Here is a 21,481-nt window from a genome sequence, read left to right on the forward strand (position 1 = left end):
AAAATTTCAACTAGAATTACTAAATTCGACTATATTCATAATTTTTAGAATGCATATACCTTAGTCTTCTATTACAAAATAGAAAAGCTCTAGACATTTATTTTCACACTATATGTATCTTATGGGGTAGATTTATTTGTAGCAATAATAGAAAATAAACCTTTAATTAATTAATCGAAATACATGATAAATAGCTTGAGCACTAGTAAGATTTAACGTTCTCGCTTCTTAGCTAGTAAGCTAAAATTGCTGGCTAAACAAACTCACTAACCTATACCCAATCAGTAATAAACGCGTGGTAAATTTATAATGTAAAAATTACATTGATAATTTTCATACTAGTTACTTAAAATTATTATTAAAAATAAAGTTATTCCTTTATTGTGGATTTTGTTAGGCTGCTGTATGATTTAAATTTTTCCTAATTAAATTAGTGTTTATTTTTTTTTATTTTCTGCAATTATTTTGGATTTATATGTGTAATCTCCAAGTCCAATGCGTATTTTGGCTGTTCAAAGTCTACTTGCTTGACAGTTGACACCATTGCTCCACACAGTCCAACATATAAACCCAAAAAGAAAAAGAAAAAGGAAAAAGAAATTTGGAAATAAAGAAAAAAATGTGTATACATATAGAGATACATGAATATTTGTAGAGAGAGAAACAAAAGGAGTACTGTCGGCTTCAACCAGGCAAACACCATCACCATTTTCTCTCTCTTCCTCGATAGCTTTACTCTCTCTTTGTCAAGAACACAAAACCCTAATTTCATCTCTTTATTGTTCAGCTAATCGGTCAATTTAATCTTCGACCTGTTTTCTGTGACAGAGTTTAGTTAATTTTCTGAAGTTTTTTCGATTGTGTGTGTTGTTGTACATGGAAATTAATGTTATTTACGTGGATTATGATGAGAAATAACGAAATCCGGGTGAATACTTAAGGTATCTTTTGGTTTGCTTTGAATTCTGATTTTGTTCCTTTTTGGTTGATTTCTTCTAGTTTTATATAGAAAAAATCACTGCTGTTATATATAGAAAGTTGTGAATTTCCATATGGTAGGTGGTTTCTCTATAGATATATAAATTTTAGCTGACAGAGTTTGGGTTAGATCTCGGAGTTGTCATAAGTGTTTCGATCTGTAATGGTTTCTATGTTTTTGAGTACAACTTGTTTGATTTTTTCATCTTTTCCTCTTTTGATGTGAGTTTTCATCTGTGTTGAACTTAAGAATCTCCATTTTGGGATCTAATTAAGGGTTTAAGTTATGCCTCTGTATTTCTCAATTTGGTTGCTCTCATGTTTTACTGTAAAAGGGGCTCAAGCAGGCGTTTGTGCCCAATTTTTTAAGTTGTGCAGATTATTTGAGAGGGGGTGATAAATTTTGTGCTTTTGGAGAGATTTGTTGAAGAAGAGCAAGAACAGTTAGAGATTTTGAGGCTTTAAAGTTCACATCTGCATTTGTTCACTATTACTTGGTTTATTCTGATTCTCGTGAGTTTTGTCAGTTGGATCTAGTTAATTTTGCCGGGAATTCATTGAGAGGTATAGTCTTCTGAAGACACAGATAATCACTTAAGAGTTGGTGACTTCAAATTGATTTTCTTATGGCACACGTTGCTGCAAATCATTTCGGTGGCGGGACTCATCCAGGTTTGAGTTATTTCCTCTTTCAATTCCAACACTTTTATGTTTATAATCTATAATTACTAGTAGTTTATGCTTAATTAGATATTGCTCATTTATTTTTTCCAAGTTCATGTAGTATGATGTACCTGTAGGCTGTAAATGCTCTCTTTTGCCCATTATTTGCTTTTGGTTGGAGCTTTCACAATGTTGGTTCTCCTTGTTCCTATTTATCTTACTCATCTCACATGAACCAATTATATGCAAGTTCTAATGAATTAGTCCTCACTCCGGCTTTCTTATAAGTTTTTCCATTTGGTCATTTTACTTAGTCATATATTTATAATATATGCACATAACACTGTCCTATGTGTGTCTCCCTTAATACATTGACATCTATTGCTCTTGTATGTCATTTGTATGGTAGTAGCCAATTCTTGTGCTTCCGCACTGCCTAGCCCAATAAATGTAAAATTTGTTACTTGTGAAAGTGATACATATAATTGTTTGATCTTTCTGTAGGGGTGTCTGCAAATGGTGCATTATACAAGGAACTTTGGCATGCCTGTGCTGGACCTCTCGTAACAGTTCCTCGTGAAGGGGAAAGAGTTTATTATTTCCCACAGGGTCACATGGAACAGGTATATCTTTTAATTTGCATTTTTCTTCCCTCCTCTTTTATCCTTTTAGGTCTTATGTACACTTCTTAATTTTCTCGTGCAAACGTGGAAGATATATAAAACCTCAATCATAGTGTGATGTTTCATACTGTCTTTTTTATTGCGTTTTCTGCAACAGTTTTATCAAACAGACATGTGATATCTAATGGTGCTTTTCTCTCTCTCTATTTCTCATTATGATTCTTTATGATTGCAATCTGTTTCCAGCTTGAAGCATCGACACACCAGGGAGTAGACCAACACCTTCCGTCTTTCAATTTGCCAGCTAAAATTTTATGCAAAGTGATGAATGTCCAACTTCGGGTAAGTGCCCTATTTTTCTTTTAAAAAAATAACATTATTTTTAATTCTCCCTTCCTATGGTTGAATCATGGTTATAAGTACCATTTTTAATTTTAGGCCGAGTCAGAGACAGATGAGGTGTATGCACAGATAACTCTGCTTCCTGAACAAGATGTAAGTGCTGCCCTTTAAATCTTTGAGGTTTTGATCATATGAGACTTCCAAAACATACTTTTTTACTTAACATCCTGCATTCTCCTTTTGTCTTCTGTGGATTTAGCAAGGCGAGATCACAAGCCCTGATCCTCCTCCCCCTGAACCTGAAAAGTGCACTGTCCATTCGTTTTGCAAGACTCTTACTGCATCTGATACTAGCACCCATGGTGGGTTTTCTGTTCTCCGAAGGCATGCAGATGAATGTTTACCTCAACTGGTAAGCTTGTATTTCATAATTATGCCTTGCCTTGGCTTCACCCTTCTGAACTCCTCTACCCCTATCCATTTATTCTTCTCATTAATTTTTGCTACATACTCAGGACATGTCGCAACAACCACCATGGCAGGAATTGGTCGCTAGTGATCTACATGGCAATGAATGGCACTTCCGCCACATTTTTCGAGGTTATATATCAATTTTTTTCATGCAGTCGGTATAACTTGGAGATTCAGATTAAAGTTATTGTTGAGTTGGGTCAGTAGAGTTGTTCATAGAGGTAGTGGGGAGGGGAAGAGAAAAACTACTTTCAATCTAGTTGGTGACACTTCTGTTAGGCTGTGGTGTCTGAGTGGGAGACTTGATTCTTTTTGTGTTGGTCAGTACCAGTGTTTTAAAAGTCGGAGGCGTGAGGCGAGGCGTAACAGAGTTTTTTAAAACACTGGTCAGTACTAAGTAGACGTCAGGTGGGAGATCCCTTTTTTTGCTTGGATATTTCCGTCTGAAAATAGGCCTTTTAACTTTGTTGTGATGCATTTTTCTCAAATCAGATGTAAGACCTGTATTGTATAACTTGTGTTTTGTAACTTAAGAGAGCAAAGCCTGTGGTTATGGCATACAGACTCTTTCTTCATTACGTATAATCTTTTGTTTAGTTCTCATAATAAATGTTGACTTCACGTTCAGGTCAACCTAGGCGACACTTGCTCACAACTGGGTGGAGTGTTTTTGTCAGTGCAAAGAAGCTGGTTGCTGGAGATGCTTTCATCTTTCTCAGGCAAGTTTACGAGTAACATATCCAGCCATATTTTACTGGAAGTGTTTATAAAAACTCTCTTTCATAACCCTTCCATCATTTCATTTATCTCTGCAGGGGAGACAGTGGGGAGCTTAGAGTTGGTGTTAGGAGACTCATGAGACAGCTAAATAATATGCCATCTTCTGTGATTTCAAGTCACAGTATGCATTTGGGTGTTCTTGCAACTGCATCTCATGCCATCTCAACTGGGACCCTCTTCTCGGTGTTCTATAAGCCTAGGTAGTTCCTTTTTCCCTTTCCAACATGGGTATATAATCGCTATTTTATAGGATGAAGCTTCCTCTCTCTGTATGTCAATACTGTTGGGTTGCTGTTCAACCAATGGCGATGATAGTCTGATTTCATCGAGATTGGCAACAGCAAAAATCATGTGTAGTAATTAATCGTACTGTGAGCATTAAGTTTCTCTAGTTTCATCTCTGTTAATTGTTGTATACAAGCTGTGGTATAGGAAATTTGAATTTTTTATTTTGCAGGTTGGTATAATCTTAGCTAGCATTAGTAGTGATGGATTTAAGATTTTAAGGGACTTGAGTAGCGTCATCCAGTTTTTCTGTTTCTGTATGCATGTTTTGATACTTGGTTCTTATTGTCTTGCCAGTCTTTTGAATATTTTCTTGCTTCCGGATCTAGATTCTTTCACTTGCCATGTGGATTTAACTGTAATAAAACTGCTGATTTCCAGGACTAGTCAGTCAGAATTCATTGTCAGTGTGAACAAATATCTTGAAGCACGAAATCACAAGCTTTCTGTTGGGATGAGGTTTAAAATGAGATTTGAGGGTGAGGAAGTTCCAGAAAGAAGGTAAAGCTTCAGAATATAATAACTTTCAGTTCTTAGATATCTGTATTACATTCAGCTCTAATTATATTTAAAAGAGGACTATAAAAGGCTAAAACTCAATTAACCCTTGGCTACTTTATCTGTATTATAGGTTTAGTGGAACAATTGTTGGTGTTGGTGATAACCCATCATCTAGATGGCCTGATTCTGAATGGAGATCTTTGAAGGTACTTTTTATTTTTTTAATTTGTATGAGTGACCATTCAAGCTTGCTGTTAATTATCATCTTAGGCCTCTCCATGATCTTGTTTTTGTTGTTGGATGCTGTTAAGAGGTCGTGAAATTTACTCCTCTCAACCCACTTTGTTTTGTACTGTTGCCCATTAAACAACATTTTATGTTTTTGTTTATGTGCCCTGGATAGAAAGGAGAGCAACCTGTCTAGTTTTTAAGTATTTGGTTCTCTTCATGTGATGTCATTGTGTCCTGCGGTATCTACTTAGATATTACTGCAATGTGGTTTACTAGGGATTATAGAATTCTGCAAATAAAGTTGTCATCTGTTGCTCTAACCATGTTTTCACCTTTCCGTTTTCTTTGCCACATTATCCAATAGACAATAGCTAATAAACCCGCGTTGTGCATTTGATTCGTTCAGGTTCACTGGGATGAACCATCGTCAATTTTGCGTCCAGATAGGGTTTCTCCATGGGATATGGAACCACTTGTCGCAGCAACACCTACAAACACCCAGCCTCCTCAAAGAAATAAGCGTGCTCGACCGTCAGTTTTACCGTCGCCAGTGCAAGAACTTCCTGCTTTAGGTCTGAAATCTTTCTCCTGTGCTGTATGATTATTACTTCTAATGTACACACATTCTCATTGACAACTCTCATTTTGTAGGAATGTGGAAGTCTCCTGTAGATTCTCCTTCATCATTCTCGTACTGTGATCCGTCTCGTGGGCGAGATCTCTACCCTTCACCCAAACTTTCTTCTGCCGCAAAGGGCCTGGGTTATGGTGAGAATGGTTCCATGCCTCTTTCTACCAAAACGATGTACTGGTCAAGTCAATCGGAGACATGTACAGAGTCTGTTGCACCTGCTAGTGAAAAGAGACCGGCTAATGGATGTAGGTTATTCGGAATTGAGTTGCGGGATTGTCCAACCATAGACGAATCCTCATCGGTTGCTATGCCAAGTGCTGTAATGGAGGATCTGCCAGCTCCATCTTTAAATATTGATTCTGACCGAAACTCCGAACCATCAAATCCAATTCCTTCAGTAAGTTGTGAGCCTGAAAAGTCATCTCTGAGGTCTACCCACGAGTCTCAAAGCAAACAAATCCGGAGTTGCACTAAGGTACACCTAACGTTAGTCTATATTTTGTTCTGTTAGGAATTCTCTCTTTCACAAGTACATGATTGTGGTGCCCTTGTTTTGCCAAATTGGAGTTCATTGTTTGATTGAGCTTCTTGGTATTCTCCATAGGTGCATATGCAAGGGAAGGCAGTTGGGAGGGCAGTTGATCTCACAAGATTAGATAGTTATGAAGATCTGCTTAAGAAATTGGAGGAGATGTTTGAGATTGAAGGTGAACTTCGTGGATCAACCAAGAAATGGCAGGTAGTCTACACAGATAACGAGGACGACATGATGATGGTTGGAGATGACCCATGGCAGTAAGTCTGACAACCTTAGTTATATTTTCATTGTTCTATTTTGCATTATTATTATTATTATTTTTTTATTTTTTTTTATCCCTCCCTAGGAGCTCCCACCCCTTTTGCTCCCTTGGTGACTCGAACTTGCAACCTTTGGGTTGGAAGTGAGGGGTGCATTACATTTTGTGCTTAAACTTTCAATATTCCTTGCGTATAGATAGCTTCCGAGTAATGTGGCTCATAGACAATCAGTTTCATCAGTTGTCTTTCATATTTAATCCACAGTGATCTTACTTTAATGCTTTCTTAAATCTACTTTTTACATAGTTGGATTACAGAAATTTACTTCCGAGATGTAGTTTCTCAAGTCCTACTGACTTTGATTCTTTTGGTGTAATGGAAATGTGGTACAGTGAATTCTGCAGCATGGTTAGAAAAATTTACGTCTACACAGCTGAGGAAGCCAAAAAACTTTCACCAAAGATCAAACTTCCTGTTGACGATGTGAAACCAGTTTCAGATGCTGGTATTGTTAGCAACGAGGAGAAAGCATAGGAAGTGGGTCCAGGTACTTGATATACCCATATAATGTGTAGAGGAGTGGGGAAAGAATGGATCTGACATGAGTCCATAGTTTTGGTTTTTTTTTGGGGAATGTAAGTGATGCAATTAGCCCATACTTGGCATATGGGTGGTCAGTTATGGATGGTGGCTGGCTGGCTGGCAAGACAAAAAAAAAAGATCGGCTTTTGATTTTTAATGTATTTTCTGAGGAGAGTGATGCCATAACAGATAGGATTCTCCATCTTAGTATTATCTTATTGTTATGATTTCGTCAAGAAAGGAGAATCTTATGATTGCTTTGCTTGTTTGGACCTCAGAAAAAAGTTTGTCTGCACCCATCTCTAATCTAATGGGAGATGTGGAGAGATAGATACTTTCTGTTGCATTTCTTTTTTATGCCTTTTTGTTTAAATATAAAGTCATGTTATGACAAAGATGGCTTATGTATATATTATTATATAAAAAAATACCTTTTGCAATTACATTATTATTTGTATTTATTTATTTAGGTATCTTTTTCATGATTTAGGAGTATTATTTATGCAAAAGTATTCATGAATCATGATTAATCAATATCCTCACATTTCTTTTTCATCTCTCTTCTACTTCACAAAACGCGTTTCTAGATATTTAGTAAAAGGTACTCATTTGAAAGGATCATGGTCAAATATTCTTCTAATAATAACTAAAAGTGAAACAGACGCACAGAGTTATAGATTTTGGTTCTTACTGTTTACCTCCCATTTTTCTTTCAACTTCTGTATTGTTTCCAGTCAATCTTAGCTGAATATGATTTTTCTTTAAAATTGCAATTCGTGTATTTAGTCTTTAATTCTTCTTTCCTAAAAACCCTCAATTCTCTATGGTGGTCCCCTACTCTACGATCGTGTTGAAATAATGGTGATTTGACTTTGTATCTGATTTCAATTTATGTGACACTTTCTTTTAGTCGTCTTACAAAAAATGCCACATTTAATTCAACTTTTACTCCTAATTATAGTCATATTAATGTGTAAGATTTATCTTAATACCACACATTTCAAAAATCTTCCTAAATTTGTATCAAGTCAAATGATGTCACATTGTTTTAGTTTTAATATATGGTTGTTGTAACTGAACATTGACTAATTCGTAATAAGATATCGTTTACCACATGGTTGATAGAAACAACAGAGTGATGAAAATGATGTATTTGAGAAAGAAAAAAAAAAGTAAAGAAGAAGGAGGTTATGGAAATATTCATCGAATAAAGAGTATTACAAGTCACATCTCACCAACCCTGCAATTTCCAAAAATAAGTAAACAAGTTAAGACTAGATGTCGGCTCCGGTTTATGCACTTCACTAATAAACCAATCAATGATTTATATTCACACATAACAAATGATTATCGAAAGAAAAATATCACCTTACATGACATATTTAAAATTACACGTTTAAAAATATTATAACATAATAAGATCTCTCTCTCACACACACATATATATAAAAAGAAGAAAAAACCTTTTTTCCTTGTTAAAAAAAAAATTATATATGAAAAATAAATAAATGGAGGAAGTACCAATTTTGACAAAATACTATTCAAAAGGAATTATGCCATTAAGATTCTTCGGATAAAGTCAAAGTTTTTTATGATTTCCGCGTCAATACATTATTTTGTTAAACATATTTTGGGGAGAAAGGAGGAAAAAAAGGAGATGACATATGGTGTGATGAAGTGGCACATAAAATTTAATCTTTATAAGTTACGTTGATTTATTGTCATAATTCGATCTGTATAATTTATAAACATGTAGTCGGTACAAAGTTTTGAGGTCTTAGTAAACATAAATTTCATTGACCATATGCTTATTTTATTTTATGTTTGTGGGAGAGAACCTTATAAGGTGAGGAATCAAACTATCACGTCAAAGTGAAATGTTCGAACGTTCAAATAGTCAAACAACTTTACTATCCATATTCTTGAATGATTATATTCTTAGAACAATGAATTATAGCTTAACAACCTTTTTAATATGATTAAAAAAATATTTTCACAGATAAACAATTTACACTCTATACCTTATCCTTTAGAATTAGAGGTGAATTCATAATTTGGAGTTTATAAGTTTTTATTACAATTTCAAGTTAATATATACTAGTATCTGGATTAAGAGACAAATATTTAATAGATTTTCTAATATATATATACATAATCAATACAAAAACTATCAAATTCACATGACTCCATAAACGACGCTCTAAATATGCCCTCTCAAAAAATACATCTTAGGCTCCTTACTTGAACAGTTGAACCCATGATTGGATTTGGGCCATACAATGTAACCTCAGTCCACAAAGAATGGGCCTTTGTTTAGTAACCTTGATCCATAACTATTTATTGAGAAATTGACATAAATAGACGTCCATCAAAATAATAGCCTAACAAATAAAAAAACAAAATAAATAAGACAAAAAAAAAATATAGACAAACTAAAATGAAGAGAACACAACACACAACTCATCCCACGTGCAACACATAGAAATATATAAAAGGGACAAAAACAACAGAAAGAGAAACTAATCAAACAAAAGTAAGAAAATTAAGAGACAAAACGACAAATAATTACGATATTAAATAATTGAAAATTTTGGTCCCAAAATGATGAAAGTGACTGCTTGGGGCATTCAGGTAAATTCATTAGTCAAGCAAATTAAAGCTTGTGATTGGCTGATTCGTTTCGGGCTCCTTCTTGAGGCCCAATGGATCTAGTCTATCATCTATAGCTTATGGGGGCCGGCACCCACTTTTGTTCGGCCCAAATACCCATTTTTTACTCCGAAAATTGCTAGAAAACATTATATTAATCTTTCTTTTTTATGATTGTTGAAAATCATTTTATTTTTATTTCTTAGAGTGTTATATAATTATCATTTCCCCCTAATTCAATACTAAGAGGATCAGTAGTGTTTTCACTTAGTCTTAATACGCCGCGTAATAATGATCACATGCATTATTGAGGGAAGAGATTATAGTTTTTCCCAAAAAGAAAAAGAGAAGCTTTTTCCAAACACTTCTTTTAAAATTATAGTAATGTTTTTGTTCAATTTTATTCTTTAATCAGATCTTAAGCTATTGTGAATTACTCTTTAGAGTTGTATGTAGATGTCAATATTTATCTATGTGTGCATCAATTAAGAGTCTGTTTGGTTTGACTTATTTTTATCATTTAGCTTAAAAATAAATGGTTATAATCATTTTTTAAATTTATCCAAACATTAAAGAAGTACTTAAAAACTATTTTGACGTAAAATAAATCAATCTAAAACAGGTTCTAGATCTAAATTACCGATTTTTGGTGGTAACCTAAGAATAGAAAAAATGAATAAACAAAATATGTACAACTAAAAGTAGCTCAACTTATCTTAACTATATTTTTAAAAGTCAAAACTCATAGAGACACTGTTAGATCAACAACTCCAACCATGCAAAGTCAAAAATAAAACATATAACACCCAAAAGAAGTATATAAACACAACATATAACCAAGAAAATCAAAGAACAAAAGATCAAAATCGTATCGAAAAATTAATGGAGATGAAATATTTTATGATGCTAGTATTGTTTTTTGGAGTAATGGTGCAAGAAGGAATGAGTCAAAATAGGGATTCATCATGTATGAGCAAGTTACTCCCATGTATGAATTATTTAAATGGAGCAAAAGGGGATCCACCACAAAGTTGTTGCAATCCATTAAAAGAAGTAATTAGAAAAATGCCTGAATGTTTATGTCAAATGGTAAGTATTAAAGGGAGTAAAGCAGCAGAACAAGCTGGGATCGATGTTAATGACGCACAAATGTTGCCTGCTAAATGTGGACAGCCTGTTAATTATATGGGGTGTCTTAAAGGTACGTCACTCGAATTAGAGCATGTTTCAATTGTAAATATACGATAAAATAATTTCACCACCCTGTTATTAAAATTCTTATAAATTGATTTGGAATTTGTGTTGTTGGTTTCAGGTGCATCAAATTCTGCTGGAAACTCAATGGGGATCACTATAAGCATGACAGTATTGTTGGCTGTTGCTTCTCTGATTTCATTTCAATTTTTGTGATAATCATCAATTATATTATTACCTTTGTGTATTAATTGTTGAATATTGAATTAATTTACATTTTGTTTACTTTGGTGTTATATTTAATATCTCCCTTGTATGATCTATCGACATGTTTTCTCTATTTTTGTGAGGCAAAAATTGTTTATTGTAGAATGTAGATTAATCAGGTCCTTTGTCAAATACACCGTTGGCCAGTACCTAATCTTTGGTACAAGTTGTTGAATTCCAATTTAAAGGGAAAAAGGACAAATATACTCTTTTAACTATGCGATTTAGAGTGGCTATATCCTTCAATAGGAGAAAATGATATATATATATATATATATATATACTCATCGGCTAGCTAACAAATGATGCATATATACATCGGTTGTATCTAACAAATGTGCATCTTTTTGGTAACAGACCTATATTAACTGATTTTTTTTTTTAAATGAAAATCCTGAAGTTGATTTTTTAATAAAATTGTGTGAAAAATTATCTCACCCTATTTTTTTTTCTTACCCCTCCACACCCGACCCAAATAAAAAATCTCAATCACTTTCCTATTCAGTCATCACAACTATGACTGCATAAATGAGGAATTGAGTTTTTATAGTTGGGTCGGGTTTGGAGGAGTAAAAAATTAAGTGAGATAATTTTTTAAAGTCACGTGACATTTTTAAAATTAAAAATGCACATTCACTCTAAATTACAAGCCGAAAAATTGAGCAAAATAATCCAAGATTAGCCCTAACATTTACTAGTATTTGCAAAAAGTTGGTGTAGCTAGCTTGGCAAAAAGGGTAACGGTCATGAAATTTGAAAAAAAGCTCTTTATGTATCATTTCATTCTCTTCTTAAACGGATACAAGTCCCCTTTTTAGCCACTTTGGTTATAACACATTATACCAAAATCATCTTTGACACACACCCTCTAAGCCTATGAAATTGACAAAAGCCATGAAGAAGCTCAAGTTCTGGTCAAAAAAGAAGAAGAAAAAGAGAGCTCCTCTCCTTGAGCGACCACCATCACCGCCACCACCAATCCTCCCATGCTATTACCACTGCCCTTATAATTACCCAGTTCAGCCGTCTGCACCGCCCTTGCCACCTTGGTTCGAGTACGTGCAGCCATATGATGACTCAATTTACACAACAGAGCAAGTTTCAGGTTCAACATCAGACAATTCAAATCAACCTAATGGTAGTACTATTTCTCAGCACATCGATAATGTTGGTGAAATCAATCAACCAAAACAAACACTGTCAGATCATAGTTTGCCTCAACAGTATATGGTTCAGAATCAAGTGTATGGCGTACCTGTAAGAACAGAGAGAGCTGGTGGAGCTTTTGGATGTGTGATCAATTTTGGAGCTCATTTGTTCCGTTGCTTCTTTCCTTGCTTCCATATTCGAGAACTGAAGTAAGCTGTATAATGGACTCAGCAAAGCTAAGATTTGGTTTGTCATTGCATTTGCCTCTATCTGGAAACTCTCAGTATTGTTGGCAACATACTTTTAATATATTTAATAGCAAGTAATAAAACAGTTGTATAAATATATGGATGGTAAGGTTGTTTTCTTATTTATGAAGGTGAATATTATCATGTCTCATATAGCCATATTTCTCAAATAATGTATGTCAGAAATGTAGTGTCTTTAGCTCCAGTAGATGGCAGAGAATAAATTTGAATTTTCATGTGGGGAAATTCCCCCAAAAAACAACAAAATTGAAACAAAAAAAGATGTAAACTGACATAGTTAATTTGGTTTCGATTTTAGATAAAATATAAATAATGAGCTACCATACAACAATTTAAGGGCATAATTTAGTGGCACCACACCCATCTAACCTAACCTTTGTAACTGGAGCATTGGCAGAAATGCTTCAATTTTGTATCTACAAATATAGAGATGCAGCAAAGACAATATCCCTCTTGATCTTGGTAACAGCCTCTTCAAATTTTGCCTCAAGCACGATATCCCCAATGGATTTAGCAGCTTGTATTAGCTGCTGAAGAACTTCCTCCAATCTCCTGATAGCCCTGATTAAACTGCCTTCAAACACCGGAGTCATTTCCATAATCTCATAAAACTTAGATCCTTTAGCCCAGGCATAGACGGCCTCCATGATATCAGGTCGGAAAGAACTCACGAAGTTCTCAACATCTATTTGAACCTATTGAAAGCACAACAGAGTAAGACAATGGTATACAAGAAATCTATACTTGACATAACAACAATAATTGCTCTTTTGGTTGTGGAATATAGAGGGTCTTCGTTGATTAGTTTCTCAATTCAGATGTTACAAACTCAAAGCAGTGTGGATATACTATGTGCTCAATTGAACCCGAAAAACTGAAAGATAATACCACAGTAAAACATGTTCATTCAGCTATGGTATTCTATATCGTAATTATCAAAGCTTTATCAGCACAATCATTCAGATGACACATACCTTGCTCTCGAGCTGAACTTTTGCCACTTGCCGAGCTGTATCCTGTAATTGTGCAAAGAGCAACCCAAGCTCTTCCTGGGGCTTTTGAGCATCCTGAAGCTTTTCTTGCCAAACAAAACAAGAGAGAAGAGAAACCATATCCTCCACTTTAATATTTCTGAAGGTCCCATTCAACATCAATTCAGTCAAGGTCAACTCATCTGCACTGCTGATTTCGCTGGCTACCTTCCCTTTCTGCAACACAACGTCATCCCTGATGTATCTGCATAAACCCCAACCTTATAAGCACTTCCATGCAATCCACAAAAATAGCAAAGTCATAAAGAACAGAAGAATTCCAGAGCAAGAAACCGAGAGAACAGAGAACATGATGAAGAAGCAAGTATGATACCAAATAGAGGGACCAAAGTGCGTTGCAGAAACAAATATGGTTCAATAACTCTTTTGAGGTCTCTTGCGTTGATTATTATCCCAAGTTAAACAACATTTTCCTTACAACAGAGAAATAGGATAACATCATTTCTCCCCATGGTTTTTCTCTTCAAAGAAGGCTACTGATTTGTGGCTCATTTTCGACATTGTCAAAGCCAAATACACCCACCAAAGAACGACATATCAAAGGAAGGATCAGAATTACAGTAATTATTCAGGAGGTGATGGGCTTATTATAACACTAGAAACATGTTGAATGTTACTACACCTTAGAAAGGGCACAACAAAATGGAAATGTAATTCTGAAGTAGAAGAGAAAAAAAGAAGAAGATAAAGCAGTTCAACAATGGAAAGATAGCAGTAAGATACAAGAGCAATAGCAATATTAACAGCATGTATACTCCTCTAATTTTGACAGATGCAATAGCCAACACAGCACAGCTTCAAAGAAGAAACAGAGCCAATCAGCAAAAACAATACGAGGTCGGTAAGATAGACAAGTAAATTTACCCAAGTCTTCTAAGAGCTCTTTTCCTTGCTTTAAGTTCATCTTTGAAAGCTAAGACAGTTGAAGTACGCAATGTTTTCTTGATTGATTTGATTTTGCTAGTAAGTTCTTTCTTCTTATGCAAAACCTTAAGCTTCTCTTTTATAAGGGGAGACTTCGCTATCTCATACTCTTCAAACAGACTCTCCAGTGCCTCTATCCTACTCGAAGCCTTCCTGTACGAGCTACTTTGAACCTGCAGAACATGCATAGAATGAACACCAAGCTAATATGTTAGCAAATGAGAGAGAGAGAGAGAGAGAGAGACATAGACTGCATCTGACCTTCATGTCATCTTCTGGGTGTAAAAGAGGCATGCCCTCTTTTAAAAATCTATTGAGAACTTCAGAAACCTTCTTTAGTGTATTTTCTCGAACTTCTGAAGGCAAAAGATCCTTTGGTATCACAAGACGGACACTGCTCAAACTATCAATCTGTCAATTAATTGTTTATAGCAGGAAACACATTAGCTAAGCCACACAAGCAGAACAACAAGCATACATTTAAGTTGCATGATTGTCAGTGTAAAAGACCTAAATGTATGTCATCGACCATTTCTATATTTTCTTTCATGACCTACCAGATAGAAGATACATGCAACATATGAACAGATGAGAAAAGATCTTCAAAATCTATGAAAATCAAAGCATTCACATGCAGAAAGAAAGCAAAGGGCATGCAATTGAAAGTAACCTTTCCACCAAGGATCCTTTCCTTTCACAGTTCAACCAAAGGTGCAAGAACTGAAGTGCTACACCAAATCCCGACCTTGTTTCTTATTGTTAGGGTCCTAATGGTGGTTCTTGGGCTTACTCCTTTCTACAAGGATTTAACCTCAGTTTTTCATAGTTTCATCCCATTTCACTGACCATTAGGCCACACCCTTGGTTGTGTAAGTTTGAAGTTATCCTAGTAGAACACACACAAAAGCTTGGTACAGTTTCATGACTCTTGTCGCAATTCATCATCTTAAATTACTAAATCTAATACTCATTATCAGATTTTCTAGTTGCCAAATAAGCCTAAGGAGCTTACCTGGGACAAAGGAAGAGAGACAACAGCTGGTTCCCCAGCATCTTTCAACCGAACGACTTTAATTGTCTTTCTACCCACCTCATCCTTCTGCACTATACATCTCGTGAGTACATCTACTGTATAGTTCGCGTCCTCCGGTTTTTTGTTTGCATCATCTGAACATGAACATTGAACTAAAGGTTAAGGAATCTAACTAACAAAAGAGCTCAACTGATGCCGAATCAAATCCTCACCTTCAGAAATCCCTTTCACCCTTTCAAAATTAACTATTACTCCCCATGTGACCTCTTCATTGATGGAGAAGGTTGGAACATCAACATCAACCTTTGTACACTCAATGCATACAAGCCTACCAGGCTGCAGGAAAGGTAAGCAATATTTTGGAGAAAAAACAATGCCACGTACATCCCTCTTCAAGCTCTTATATTGTTCTAGCAGATTATAATATCTCTCAAGGCTGTCTTCTTCTTCAATCACAATTGAGTTTCTCTCCTCTTCAAGAATCTTTGCTTGTTTCTGGCAAGAATAAGGAAAAAAAAAAAGCAAATCTCAGAAGAATTTCAGAGAGAGAGAGAGCCGGGAGTTGAGTCAATTGACAAACCTCAAGATCAGGAAGTGCACGATCTGCTTGAAATTGATAAAATGAGTTACGCAGCAGATTTTCAGGATGACCATCTTCAGATCGTATTTGATTTAAAAGCATGTTATAGCTTAAATGGAAGGCACTGATATACACAAAATAGAAGTCAAATACAAAGTTGAAAGTTCTATACAATGATAAAACAAGTTTTTTTTGGTTGGGTTTGGGGGGCTTCGTTTTTATTTTTATTTTTGTCACCAAGAAATCTCGGGGGCTAGTGGTGCGCACTTTAAAATTCGGAGGATAATGAGCTTGACCCTCTACACCGCCATACTCATTTATTTAACCAATTATTCATTTTTCAGCAGTGCCAAATAGAAGTACAGTTGTCATCAATGCACTATTTGTCTTTTTTCCTGTTCGTTGAAACATCTTAATATGGGAAAACAGAGAACATATTTCTGATCCTCCTCCCCTGAAGAAAGATAATTTACTCAAGAGAGTCTAGACTTAAATGAGAATTCAAAATTGGCACCTGTTTAATGCATCAGCACTTCCTTTTAGCATGAATTTAGCTGTAGAAGGTTCAAGTTTCTCATCAACCATAAGGATGCAGATCCCACGATCATCAATCCCCCGACGGCCAGCACGACCACTCATCTGAATATACTCACCACTGGATAACCACCTAAACTTGTCTCCATCAAATTTACGAACATTTGTGAAGACAACAGTTTTTGCAGGCATGTTCAACCCTATACTGAAAGTCTCTGTGGCAAACAAACACTACAAGAAAATCATATAACGCAACATGATTAGAATTGAGCTTAGAAGAGTCTCTTACAGAGGAATAAAGTAAATACCTAAATTTTTTTGCATAGATAGCTGCAAAGTTTGCATGTGTAAGAATTTGTGTATCCTATAACTTCAGAAGAAGTACTTAAAGATGAGGTAAACAAATCTGAAGAAAGAAAATAAAAATAAATAATATATACATTCTTCTGGCACCTATTCTTTTATAAGCGTTCCTCTGGCACCTTCATAGAATGATGGCAGAAGCCATATTTCACATGTAGAGCCTAAGCTGGCCTTGGACACTTAAACAGGAGTATTTGTCCCCACTTATGGTCCCACCCGGTATCCGGTACTCGATTTTTGGGACCCGATAATTCGAATTTGCGCAGGGAAGTCCCACTTTCGGGGGGTAAAGCACTCCCTATCAAAGACGACTCCATACTCGGGGAGAGAACTCGAGACCTCTATTTAAGGATGGTGGAGTACTTACCACTCCACCACAACCTTTGTGGTACGAACAAGAACTTTCTCACCAAAACCGAAGGTCACCTTAACGACCAAAGCATCATTACTTAGTTGAGCTAGTAGTACTCTATTAGAGGATTAATAAGTTCACATATTTCGAGCATTCTCATCTACTCCACAGCTACAGCAAAATTTCAGGACACAAGACAAATAGATCTTTAAAAGCAAACATAAAGTTAATCAACTTCTTCTTAGAGTGAATGAAGTCATGTTGTCACATAAAATCCTTCTCCTCATAGGAATAATTCTTTGAAGCAATTAAAGAAATATTTTCTCCAACCTTGATGAATCCTTCTTGGAACAGGATTTCAATCACTTCTTTCAATATAGGAAGCAAACCAGAATGATGCACACCAATTCCACGTTTCAATAGGGGTAGCATATTTGAAACCTGCAATTACAAATATAGACATCAGTTATTAGCAAGTACTCTTCCCAAAGATCTAAGATGTGAAACAATAATCTTTTCCAATAACAAAACAAACTGCAACCCCTGATCCCAGGGACATATGGTGAAAGAGAATAATGGTAGAAAGTAGAAACTGTACTTAGTAGGAAGAGTATTCAGTGCTTCACTGTAACCACATAATAAATCTCAGCTATACGTCTAATCAAAAATAAATATAAGACGCTCACCTGAGGCAGCTTTTTATCATCATCCGACAACATGTCCATGGCACTCCAGAAAATAGTTTCAATATTCACCTTCTCATCATCATTGTTTAAATCCATTTTAGCCATCTATTCCAATTTCAAAAGGCAGAACAGTTAGCCTATTAACCAAGAACCAGTGTTTTTAGACAGATCTAAATGTTCTCATGTGCCAACAGATAAAAAATCCATATACTCTCACACAAAGAGTTGGTTTAAAAGTGGATGGAAAAAATAAAATATACTTCTACAGTATGGAATGTCATGTCAAAGGTTGATGGCATGGTCTCTTCTCTCTGAACCAGGTGAAAAGGGGGTATAATAGATAAGAAATCAGGAAATTGGAACGCTGGTTTGCCAACATCACAGTAGAGCAATACAACCATCTAAGAATTATCCACTTCAGTAAAATACACAGAAAACATACCTGCATTGCTAGAAATTCACACTCTCTTTTGCTGAAGCTGAAGCATATTACAGGATCATATTGCCGCTGGATAATCATTTTAACCATCTTGAATATGTCACTATCCTCACCAGATTTGCCAACAACCAGACCCTTCTGCCACTTGCTACTTTCTCTTTTTTTATCCCCTTCATTGGCTGGAACAAGAGCATTCAAAGCTTTCTGAAAACTATCCTCGCGAAACTTCCCTTTATCATCAACCACCAAGTATAACCCATCACCACCAGAAGGAAATATATAATGCTGAAGTGGTGTGGGTCTATAGTCCGTATAAACAATGTGACATGGTTGCTGATGGACCTGCACCATGACAAACCAAATTATTATCCCACCATAAGATTCAAATAGTTTAAACTTTCATAAATTAGAATCTCAGAAAAATAGGATTACTCAAGATTGTTCTTTCTAAGTGGTGAAATATTCTGGTAATAAAAGCTCTTCTCATCGTTTGACACTATGGATAACTTGATGCCTTAGTTTGGACTAACCAGAGTAATTGGTAGATACAGCTATTTATTTGCATGCACACAAAAGAGAAAAGAAATTCATGAGACATGGGATTCCTGAAAAGGTAAGGAAAGAGGCGTGAAGGATTAGGGAAAACAGTGATCCAGCTGGATCTAAAAAATTGCTTTGTACCCCTATGTCAATCTTTAGTCCAAAACTCTTCGCTTGGATTCTCTCTCAAAGCATCATCCTAGACTAGTGTATGCCATCATCCCCAACATCTAAAGACATGCAAAACCTATCAACTTCATGAAGAGTGAAGTAGTTTATAAAGGCAGCAAAGTTTTTTTTAATTATATATATTACTTTCAAGACTTAAGCAGCAGCATTATGATAACAAGTTCTTAAAAGGCAATCAATAAATACCTTTTCAAATGTATCTCAAGAATTCCAGAAAACTTTCAATGAGGGTCATTAATAATAAAGTAGAAGTCATATCCATGAACATATCAGTTGGTTTCTAGCATCAAGCATACTGATCAATATCGATGAGTATAGACAAGTACCTTTGCAACCCAATCCGCAAACTCTTTAGCATTGGGCACCGTGGCTGAGAGGAAGACAAAGTTGGAATTTTTTGGGGCCATAACAATGCTTTCCTCCCAAACCACACCTCTTTCTCTATCACGCATGTAGTGTACCTCATCAAAAATAACCCAAGCCACCTCCCTTGTAACCTCTGATCCTTTGTACTGCATACTACGCCAGATTTCTGTAGTCATTACCTGAAACCAAAACACACCTTAGCCTACTGAAACCCAGGACAGATAAGAAAAAGCTAAGGGCAAAAGCATCGCGCACAAACTGGGCATACCAGGCAAGAAGCATTTGGATCAATTGTGACATCTCCAGTCATCAAACCCACATCTGAAAACTCCTCTTTGAATTCTCTATACTTCTGATTACTAAGAGCCTTAATTGGTGAAGTATATACTACTCGCTGGTTATTCTTCAACGACAAGGCAATTGCATATAATGCCACAACTGTCTTTCCCGCTGACGTGTGTGCTGATACCTACAGGCACAACTTCCAATTCAGTCACACCACTGTTAATTATACAATTTATCTAACTAAGGTCTACTTAAGATAACTGTGGAATTTAGAGAAACTGACAAAACTGCAATTTTCCATAAAAGACAAATGATTTATTACTGGAATGATACAGGGACCCCAATAACAGTTTAATATTAAGAAAATCAAGAAGATGCTTTGATTGGGATTAGAAAAACTTACCATGACGGATTCGCCATTATTAATACATTTGATTGCTTCAGATTGAAAAGGGTCGAGTGGAAAAGGGAACTCTTTAGCAGGTTTTGAATCTTGTTGAGGCAAACCAGAAGTTGAAGCAGAGGGAACATACCCTTCTGGATATGACACATCATGCAGACATGTCACTGGCTCATCCACACCAAGTAAATCATTTTGTTTCAGCTGTTTACTTGGAGGAATATCACCCTCATTGGAGAATTCTTGCGACTTCCTCTTAAAAGAACCCATCTTTCACTATCACTCCACAAACCTAAAACAATTCAATCAATAAATTAAACTATATTCAGTTACATTTATCAACTTCAATGAAAAACCTAAACTATTTCACAACAGATAGAAAACAAGAAATTAGAAAGAGAAAAAAAGTGAGGGAATATGGTTTTACTGGAATAAAGTGGTCGACCGAGAACGAATATCAGAACCGGCGGCCGGCGATTGTATTTGCCGGCGCTGGTGGCGGCGATTTTCTTCCGTTCGTTTTTAAGCGGCGGAAAAAGGAAAAGAGACTAATGTAGCGCAGGTTTGGCTAGTAATAAACCTCAGGGTTTTTAGGTGGTGTTATGATTTTCAGATGATACTTTTATTACAATTTTAATTTAAAAACAAATTGTGTTAAAATATTTAGGAAGTCATAAATATGGAGCATATTTTAAAAAAATAGAATTATATTCAAATCAAATTATAGCTTATCATTTTATTCTCTAGTTCTCTTAATTTCTTTTTCTTTCTAAATTTTACAGACACTAATATCCATTTTGAGTCATAGACAATAGTTAATTGATGTAACAATTATTAATAAACAAAAAGGAATTAAAATTGAAACACATACTCATTTCCTTTTCTTTCTAAATTTTACTGACACTAAAATCCATTTTGAGCCTTTGACAATAGTTTATTGATCTAACTATTATTAATAAACGAAAGGAATTAAAATCGAAACACATACTCGTCCGCATATTATTATATAGATATGCCATAATTTGAACTTTATTGATTGCTCTCACAACAATAAAAATTAGTCCCACACAATCGATAATATTTGAATCGAATCTTAAATTTTTATTTGACCAGTAAAATAATGATAGTTGAAAACTTAGCTCATGATGTGAAAGTTCAAGTTAAAGAGTAAATTAGTGAGACGTTAATGTAAGTATGTAACCACCTAATTTTGACCATTTATTTTCCTTCAAATTGTTCACATAACATTCGTCAAATTAATAGCTCCGTTGTGATAGAATATTCTATTGAAGACAAAAATTTATGGGTTTAAAAAAAGTTGA

General features: G+C 35.3%; 4 protein-coding genes across 7 annotated transcripts; 3 read left to right on the top strand and 1 right to left on the bottom strand.

Annotated features, from left to right (window-relative positions):
• Window positions 1-640: 640 nt before the first annotated feature.
• Window positions 641-7,331, top strand: LOC102604408 (auxin response factor 1). Of its 4 annotated transcripts, none has more exons than XM_015309525.1 (15): window positions 641-941; window positions 1,326-1,650; window positions 2,146-2,264; window positions 2,511-2,606; window positions 2,703-2,759; window positions 2,866-3,018; window positions 3,122-3,206; window positions 3,706-3,796; window positions 3,893-4,057; window positions 4,524-4,643; window positions 4,774-4,849; window positions 5,281-5,446; window positions 5,526-5,983; window positions 6,113-6,303; window positions 6,699-7,331. In XM_015309525.1, exons 2-15 carry the CDS (start codon window positions 1,605-1,607, stop codon window positions 6,838-6,840), a joined length of 1,965 nt encoding a protein of 654 aa, XP_015165011.1. In that variant the 5' UTR covers window positions 641-941; window positions 1,326-1,604; the 3' UTR covers window positions 6,841-7,331. The 4 variants fall into 4 exon arrangements, with proteins under 4 accessions (XP_015165011.1, XP_006349280.1, XP_006349281.1 ...); XM_006349218.2 differs by having other exon boundaries at window positions 1,349-1,650; XM_006349219.2 differs by having other exon boundaries at window positions 1,357-1,650.
• A 3,030-nt stretch (window positions 7,332-10,361) lies between these two features.
• Window positions 10,362-11,056, top strand: LOC102605191 (lipid transfer-like protein VAS). The gene is made up of 2 exons (XM_006349221.2): window positions 10,362-10,738; window positions 10,853-11,056. The coding sequence occupies exons 1-2, from the start codon at window positions 10,420-10,422 to the stop codon at window positions 10,945-10,947; spliced, it is 414 nt and encodes a 137-aa protein (XP_006349283.1). The 5' UTR covers window positions 10,362-10,419; the 3' UTR covers window positions 10,948-11,056.
• Window positions 11,057-11,892: 836 nt separating this feature from the next.
• On the top strand, window positions 11,893-12,360 carry LOC107060930 (uncharacterized). The gene has a single exon (XM_015309508.1). The coding sequence runs from the start codon at window positions 11,893-11,895 to the stop codon at window positions 12,358-12,360; it is 468 nt and encodes a 155-aa protein (XP_015164994.1).
• A 302-nt stretch (window positions 12,361-12,662) lies between these two features.
• On the bottom strand, window positions 12,663-20,748 carry LOC102605528 (superkiller viralicidic activity 2-like 2). The gene is made up of 15 exons (XM_006349222.2): window positions 20,587-20,748; window positions 20,163-20,451; window positions 19,743-19,943; window positions 19,435-19,653; window positions 18,383-18,721; window positions 17,941-18,045; window positions 17,585-17,695; window positions 16,520-16,770; window positions 16,006-16,129; window positions 15,638-15,920; window positions 15,405-15,559; window positions 14,654-14,803; window positions 14,333-14,565; window positions 13,391-13,652; window positions 12,663-13,111 (listed from the first exon to the last, which is right to left on the bottom strand). The coding sequence occupies exons 2-15, from the start codon at window positions 20,427-20,429 to the stop codon at window positions 12,833-12,835; spliced, it is 2,979 nt and encodes a 992-aa protein (XP_006349284.1). The 5' UTR covers window positions 20,430-20,451; window positions 20,587-20,748; the 3' UTR covers window positions 12,663-12,832.
• Between the last annotated feature and the right edge of the window lie 733 nt (window positions 20,749-21,481).

Source organism: Solanum tuberosum, unplaced genomic scaffold (assembly GCF_000226075.1).
Source record: "Solanum tuberosum cultivar DM 1-3 516 R44 unplaced genomic scaffold, SolTub_3.0 scf00105, whole genome shotgun sequence".
NCBI classification, from domain to species: Eukaryota; Viridiplantae; Streptophyta; class Magnoliopsida; order Solanales; family Solanaceae; genus Solanum; species Solanum tuberosum.